Source organism: Gouania willdenowi, chromosome 16 (assembly GCF_900634775.1).
Source record: "Gouania willdenowi chromosome 16, fGouWil2.1, whole genome shotgun sequence".
Lineage (NCBI taxonomy): Eukaryota > Metazoa > Chordata > Actinopteri > Blenniiformes > Gobiesocidae > Gouania > Gouania willdenowi.
Genome location: NC_041059.1, coordinates 2,952,018 through 2,960,720, shown reverse-complemented (window position 1 = coordinate 2,960,720; position 8,703 = coordinate 2,952,018). Strand labels below are relative to the sequence as shown.

The 8,703-nt window shown below is 35.0% G+C and overlaps 1 protein-coding gene across 1 annotated transcript; it reads left to right on the top strand.

Annotated features, from left to right (window-relative positions):
- Positions 1 to 1,178: 1,178 nt before the first annotated feature.
- Positions 1,179 to 7,458, top strand: LOC114477779 (membrane-spanning 4-domains subfamily A member 4A). The gene is made up of 7 exons (XM_028470381.1): positions 1,179 to 1,308; positions 4,105 to 4,332; positions 5,164 to 5,265; positions 5,551 to 5,607; positions 5,693 to 5,878; positions 5,971 to 6,096; positions 7,053 to 7,458. The coding sequence occupies exons 2-7, from the start codon at positions 4,135 to 4,137 to the stop codon at positions 7,095 to 7,097; spliced, it is 714 nt and encodes a 237-aa protein (XP_028326182.1). The 5' UTR covers positions 1,179 to 1,308; positions 4,105 to 4,134; the 3' UTR covers positions 7,098 to 7,458.
- Positions 7,459 to 8,703: the final 1,245 nt, after the last annotated feature.

Sequence of the window (8,703 nt, the reverse complement as noted above, 5' to 3'; positions counted from 1 at the left end):
TTTTTTATTTTGGATATACATTTTTGTTTATTAATGGGTTTTTATTTATTTATTAGTATTTTGTTTCCTCACAGAAGTTAAAAACTAATATTTTCTGAAAAAATAAAGATTAATATTTCTAAAAAAAAACAGAATTTAAAAAAACTGATGTGGAAAAACAGAATTTGGGAAAAAATAAAATGCATATCCATTTAAATGTATAAAATATTTGTAAAAATCGTAAATCAAATCGCAATATCTGTCAGAAAAATTGCAATTAGGTTTTTTGTCAAAAATTGTGCAGCCCTAGTAAGTAACCAAGTCGTTCCCAACATACTCTTCATACTTAAATGCTGTTGAAGTGCCAAATAATTATAAAACAAAATTATAAAATTGATGGGACAAATGGTGTGTCCTCACCCACTTTGTCACAACGTGAAATTCTGAAAAACATGTGAAAATCTGAAAAACACAAAAATCTGAAAAAAAAAAAAAAAAAAATTGGGAAATATTAAAAAACACGTGAAAATCTGAAAAAAACAAGTGAAAATCTAAAAAACACGTGGAAATATATTTTTTTAAAAGCACACACACACATAAGAAAATCTAAATAAAACACATGAAAAAAATCTAATAAAACACGTACAAATCTGAAAAAACATTTGAAAATCTGAAAAACACATTTGTAAATATATTTTAGACAAATCTCTTCCCATAAAGTTCCAAGATTGTTTTTGACTCCATTCAAACATGGAGTTTGTTGTCAAACGTATGTGACTCTGGAAAAGTTACATTTCTTATATTTATTAAGTTTTTTACCTGATTTAATGTCAGACAAAGAGGAAGCACACGCACACACACACCGTTATGCGTCATTGTTTGTGTTACGTCATGTGTTTTTTTCTTCATTGTCAATAAAGTTTCCTTAATGTTTCTTGTAAATGACGCTTTGCTGCTTTTACGTGTTATCGGATATTTACCATTTCAGGTTAAAATCACACGTCGTGGGTAATAATTTTACAAACTTTCCTTATAGTATAATACACAATGTTGTTCATTATTCAAAGATTTTCATAGTAAAGTGGTGGCTTGTGCGTATTAAATAAAATAAGGTTTAATTTGGTTCATTTATCATTCAATATATTCAATTTAAACCACGAAGATAAAAGCAGTTTAGTCAGAGTAGTCGGTATTTGTCCAATTTTCTTTGTTGTCCATGAACGCACCTTCCAGTAAAAGTGCGACAACAGGAAGTAGTTTATTTTTTAAGGTTTCTTTTTTTAACTTTTTCCTGATCTCCGTCTGAAAACGACATTAAACTCGTGTCAGGTAAACATTTTGACTGATACTTTAACACTTTCAATGGCACTGGTAGAGTCAGGGCTGGGACTGGGACTGGGACTGGGAGTGGGTGTTGGAGTAGGAGTAGGAGTAATATATAGTTTGTTGTTTCCAAAACGACTTTATTGTATATTTTCAATCACTTTCTGTTCTGTAAACCCTTCATTTCCACTCACTGCGGTTTGTTTTAGTCAATAAAATATCAGTGAAGCCGAAATAAAAGTGACATTTAAATAAATAAATACCATTTTGATAAATAACAGACAAATATGTAATAGGCCGTGGCTATGGATAGGTTAAACGTATGAATAGACTGCTACTCTATGCTTATGCAGCGCCCCTCATTGGCCAGTTCAGATCACTTGATTGGTGCACCACGTGACTTAAAGTTCCGTCAGTTTTATTTTAGCACATATTTATTTTTAGTTACCCCGCTAACCCTTTTATTTTAGCCCAATCTTAACCTTAACTTTAAAATGTTTATTTTTTTTGTATATGTATTTTTAAAGGTGGAATTTGCTGTGTTAAATATGTTAAAATGAAAAAAAAATTATATGCCAGAAGTGGGATTCGAACTCACGTTAGCGGAAGGAAGAATCCTTCAGTGTGACGCCTTAGACCATCCACCTTCAGCACCTTTAGAACCTTTAGAACCTTCAGCACCAGGCTGATCCAACCACGGTGCTCCACAGGAGCCACAGGAAATCATTCCTGCCTGTGGAGATCAAACTGTATAATTCATCACTAAAACCTCACAGCTCGATTGTTGTACATATCTAAATCATATTTGTATTATTTTTGTAAATATCTGAATTATATTGGTATATATTATTATTATTATTATTATTATTATTATTATCTATCCTACTTTATTTTCTACTACTGTAATGTGTGTGTTTCTGATCCCTATTTTTAACAGTCTTATACTTAATTATATACTTATTTATTGTTTATTCTTTCTTTTGTCTTTGTTAACGTTTTTATTCTTTTGTTTGTGATTTTTTTCTGTGGCTGTAAGAAAAGCAATTTCCCCCTGGGATTAATAAAGGAATTATGATTCTGATTCTGATCCTGATACGATGAAAACACAGTCCTGGGGCAATGGCTACGTTTAACGTATCTCTAGACACTTTCTATATAATAAGGTAATATTATTATGAAATAAGTTTTATTATTTTTTAACATCTATTATTAATATTTTAATGTAATTATATATTACATATTTTAATAATGTCATACTTTTTTAAAATAATGACTTTTTATTTATTTTCCAAGATTTTATAAAATTCAAAACTTTTTGACAAAGTCAATTTTTGTTTCATAATGTCCTTTTCCATAATGGCCTTTTTATTTCATAATGTCGTTTTTCAGCAGAATGACTTCAGTCTGTCAATCAAAGCACATAAGGAGGAGCCAGTGAAGTGATTGGCTGATCCTTTACTCAGACATGAGCAGCAGCACTTGCATTATGGATTTAATCATGGAGACTTATCACTAATGCTGAGAAGCCTGAGACACGGGGTACCCCTTTGGTGTTCATGGTAGACGCTGAGGGTCCGTGTTCCGCCCAGTTACTGAAAAATACATCTTGTATATTTTAGTGGCAAATTTCCTTATTTCAAGATAGATTGTGGCTTTAGAAATGTTTTGATGACATTTCTAATGAAAAATGTCCCTTTAAATTTCATTGTGTCCATTCAGTTTATGTATTTTTTTTGTTAAAACGGTTATTCTTCTGTGGTTGCTATGACAACCTTTGGATGCCAAAAAACTGCAATCCAAAAGCAGATAAATATCCATTCACAGACCGAGTAATGTTGTAATTATCTTATTAAAACCTTTTCTATTTTCATCTCCAAACCATGGTTGGGGGACACAGGGGAGGTCCTTACTCTCCAGAGCTGAATGTAGCTCCTCCTCCGCACTTTTCTTGCTGTATTTTTTTAAACATTATTAATACTTTTATTTATATTCCTCCCAGTTTAATGTGTAACTACACCTCGTTTCTACCACTGTGTTGGTCAAAGAACGGCCAGGACTGGTGTCCAGGAAAACTAATCGATCTTAAAGGATCAAGCAGAGGTCCAACCCACTTGCTTTGATTGACAGACCAAGTCATTTTGCTGAAAAACTTTGTATAAAACGTTTTCATTTTATAAAATCTTGGAAAATTAATAAAAAGTCATTATTTTTAAAAGTATGACATTGTTAAAATAATAATTCTGAAATATTAAATAATTATTATTAGATATTAAAGAATAATAAAACTTATTTCATAATAATATTACTTATTTTACAATTTACCATACCATATTTATCAAAATAGTATTTATTTCAAAATGTTGTTTTTATTTATTTAATTATGAATCTCTTGGGCTTCCATAGTCTTTGGGGTCAGAAAAACAGAGCATGTTTTATACTAAACTGTAATCTGTGATTTCAGCAATAAACTGTAAACTCCAAAGAGTTTGTTTAGGTTATTCAACAATCATTTTTGATAAACTACTAGACGGACATTGTTTGGCACAAAACAACTATCTATAATAAGCGTAAACAAAAGGAATAATAAGAAAGGGTAGTTTTTAGGTTGACGAGAACAATGTAAGGGGGCGGGGTTACTGTGATCATTAATGTAAGGGGGCGGGGTTACTGTATATGTTCATGAAAGGTTTACTATAATTGTTCATGTAAGGGGCGGGCTTACAGTAATTATGTAAACAGGCGGAGTTATGGAAATCTTAAATGTAATTTTAATGTTTTAATGTTCCTGTTTTGATTTTCCAGGATTCTCTGTGAGCACCTGCAACCTCCACCATGACGTCCACGTCCATCACCACCGTGGGGGGGGTCATCGTAGTCACTCAGGTGATTCCCAAAGATGACGCCTCTATCCCACTAGAGACGCCACAGAACCCATCGACGGCCCCGCCCCCTGCCCTCAGAAGCCCCGCCCCTGCTAAGGTGGACGACATGACAGCCGTGTTCCTCCAGGGGGCCCCGCTCAGCCTCGGGGTGAGAGAAGTATTATGAATATTTATGAATGATGTAGTTCCACTTCATCTTTGAGCAGGGGTTCTCAACCTTGGGGTCAGGATCCCATTTGGGGTTGCGAGACACTGGGAGGAGGTTTCCAGATGCCTTCAAGAAACTAAGAATATTTTTTGAACAATTTAAGCTAATTTTTACTTATTTTCAAAAAATTTTCACCACTCCACCAAACTTTCCATATTTTAACCTATTTTCAGATCTTTTTCTTGCCATATTTTTGCACCTTTTAATGTATTTTTGCTACATTTCTCCCATTTCTGACACTTCTACTTCACATTTAATGCCTTTAATGCACATTTTTTTCTACTTTCCATGTTTAGCACTTATAAACCCTTTCCACCACTTTTCCATCTAATGTCATATGTTGACCCATTATTGTCACTTTGAACATCTTTTTACCATATTTTATGCTTATTTTAGTCAAATTAACCACATTCACCATTTATCATGCCAATTATTTGCCAGTTTAAACTAATTGTTCCAATTTTGTTCCAATATTGACCCTTTTTACCACTTTTTTTGTCCGTTTTCTGCTACTTTAGTTTGCAACTTTTAACCAATTTCTGTGGTTTTTAAAATCTCGTTTCACCACCTTTGATCATTGTGACTGTTTTCAAACAGATGTGGTGAAAACTGAACTCCTAGCTGTAATCTAAAGTGTGTTTTTATTCACAATGGAAAAGCTGACTGAAAGCGTTAAAGTGTCACCAGTTACAATGGTGACTAGTTGAAGCGATACACCCACAGGTAGTTTTGGTTCTGCTGCTCATTTTATTTCTGTTAACATGTTAACAGGTGATGCAGATCATGGTTGGCCTGCTGGGGGCTCTCTTCAGTCTGATGGCTCTCTACTCCCACAACATGATCATCTATGCCCCCTATGCTCTGTCACTCATGGTCTGTTACCAACATGTTATCACCAAAATAAAAGCACAAAATATTAGGGCTAAATGTATCTGGAGAGATTTGTCTCAAAAATATTCACAAATATATCCACAATGTGCTTGTTTTAGATTTTCACGTTTTTTTAGATTTTTACATTGTAGTTAAAGTCTTTCCCTTTGAAATTAATGTGATATGAAGCATTTTAGCCTTGTTTATAAATCATTAGAAACATCAAATGAATAATAGATCTTACACCAATAAATAATAGAAGCTAACATTGTCTCTGCTCATCCTCAGTTTGTGTTTTCGGGGTCGGTCGCAGCGATCGCAGGAAGAATCCCATCAGTCAGCTGGGTTAGTTATGATGATGTCATTTCCTGTCCACAGAGGAGTTTTTATTGTGTTTGTGTTGATCTCTGAGTGTCTTGTGTTTGTGTAGATCTGGGCGTCGCTGCTGTCTCACCTGCTCAGCGTGGTCTTGGCTGTGATGGGCGTGGCCTATATCTGCTTTCTGCTGGCCACAGTTTATCCGTCTGATCTCGTCTGTGACAGAAACGACTTCATACAGTTTGTGGACATGGACGTTGTGTGGATGCAATGCAGAAACAAGTTGCATTTACTTAACGTAAGCGCAGTCTTTAAACTCTTCTCTGTCAAAACGGGAAAACTGCTGACTCATGTTTTGGCTTTTATTCCCTGTTTTTTGTCGTCCTTCAGAGGATTCTTTACGGACTTGAGGGATTCCTCCTGGTTCTGCTGGTTCTGCAGTTCTGTGTTTCCATCAGCGTCACCGTTTTCTCCTGCAGAGCCTTAAAGCTACGGAACCGCCACTCACCTGTGAAGGTGAGGTCAGCTAGGCTAAGACAAGATATGCTAGGCTAATACAAGATAAGATAGGCGAAAATATATTAAGCTACAAGATATGCTTGGCTAGGCTAAGATAAGATATGCTAGGCTAAAATAAGATATGCTAGGCTAAAATAAGATATGCTAGGCTAAAATAATATATGCTAGGCTAATGCAAGATAAAATAGGTTAAAATAATTTATGCTAGACTACAAGATATGCTAGGCTAACACAAAATATGGTAGGCTCAAACAAGGTATGCTAAGCTAAGACAAGATAGGCTCGGCTAAAATAATGTATGCTCGGCTACAAGATATGCTGCGTTAAGCTAAGACAGGATATGCTAGGCTAAAATAATATATGCTAGGCTAGGCTAAGGCAATATATGCTAGATTAAGATAAAATATGTTTGGCTTAAATAATATATGCTTGGCTAAGCTAAGACAAGTTATGCTAGGCTACAAGATATGCTAGGCTAAGACAAGATATGCTAGGCTAAAATTATATATGCTAGGCTACAAGATTTGCTAGGCTAAGATAATACATGCTGGGCTACAAGATATGGTAGGCTAAAATAATGTGTGCTAGGCTAAAATAATATATGCTAGGCTACAAAATATGCTAATCTGCAAGATATATATATATATATATATATATATATAAAATTGATTTCACAATGAATATGATAACATACATCATAATGAAATATAACCAACGCATGATGAACTGTAATCCTCAGCGTTGCTGGCTGCTGTTTAGCACCCTGGTGATCGTCAAAGTTCATAATGAATCATAAAAATAAAATATTTGCAGTTCAAACTCGTGTCATCATATACGTAAAAGACAAACAAACAAAACTTGACTTCTTTAACGTCATATTTAGGGAGGAATATACTCATTACATTTCTGCCTAATACTAATGCTAATGTGAATGCTTGTTTTTTGACCTGCAGGGGGAGACAGAGGACCAAAGCGCTCTGCTGTCAGCTTCAGCTTAGAGGAAGACATGACACACTGTAATGAAGCAGTAGTACTGTAATGTACTGCAGTAGTACTCTGTCAGTAATCCTTCTCTTTTACACTACTCTGTGTACGTAATGTGTGTGTGTCATTAAAACATTTAAACGTGAACGTGGAATGAAGAGAACGAGGTTTGGGTCTGAGCGCTCAGTGGTTTACTGTGGACAGGAAGTGTTTTTTCACAATAAAAGAGGAATAATGCTACAGCTTTAGCTGGTAGCCTTCACAGCTCTAAACATGAGGTTGGTGAGGCGGAAACAGGAAGCAGAGTTGCACACGTTATCATATGTATTGATGATGGTTTTTAATTCACAATAAAAATATGATTTCTAAGCTTTACCACTAAGTGTCTGATTGTTTTCTGACTGATTATGAAATAAAGCAGCAGTTGTGAAAGGTTTAAATCAATAACATTTATTTCATCCTTATAACCTCCTTTAGCCTAGGAAACACTGATGCATCCTTTACCAAAGGAGACCACATAATGCTGACCCACAATGCCTTGCGGCGACAACATTTAAAGGGACCCGCTCATCAGAGTGGACACTCAGGGTTCAGAGCCAAAATGAATAAATCCATGAGTGACAAATGAACAAAGTCAGTGATAAATGATTGTAGTGACAGTCGACCACTCTGTGGTAGAGGATGTGGGCGGGGCTAGAGGCGCTGCTACAGATAGCATCATCTGACCCAACTTATCAACTATTATGTAGAAAAACTATTTCAAACTAAATTCATCATCTTCATCAGTTGCTCTGTTTATTTCATGATATCCACAGATATTCTAACTATGTTATCTGAAATGTTCTGGACTAAATGCTATGTTTTATTTTAATACAAAAACACATTTGTTTTAGAAAGTTTACAAAAAAACCCTGAAAAACATGAATATAACTCAGTTAAATGTATTCCCCTCCAAGTAAAACACATACTTGTTTGTCTTTTCAGGCGCTTCACATCCTCCATATTTACTGTAACAGTGTCACGTTGATGAAGGCTTCTGATTGGTTCTTAGTATTCTGACCAAATGGCAGGGATTGGTCGGAGTTTTTACTGGATTCCAGCTGCTACAAAGCCCTGACTTTGTTCTTTTTTTAATACATGACATGTGGACCACTCGTCCACTTTAACTAAATTAATAAATGTATTTTCTATGCACACAGCTCTATCTTGTGGTCGTCAGTAGAAATGCTCTGCTTTCTCAGTTTGCTGCAGGTTGAGCTTCCTGTGGTAGGAGATGAATTATTGATGAGCACTGACAGCACTTTGCTTTAAAATTCACAAAATGGCACAGCTTCACCTTGTGTGATCTCTGCACTGCCTTTCATTGACAGGACAAATATAGGACAGGAAACAACATGTGAGAGCTGGAAATTTGTGAAGGAGGTTTGTCTGGGGTTTTAATAAGGGGGAATAAAGGGGAGAGATTGTTGGGGTCCATCCATAAAGTCAGTAAAATGATGGTCTATTGTTTTATGAATCTGTGATAACCACATTTATTTATTCATCTGAATAATATCCACTGTTATCCAGGAACATTTATTATTATTATTATAGTCATCTTAAAGATGGAAATCCTGGTTT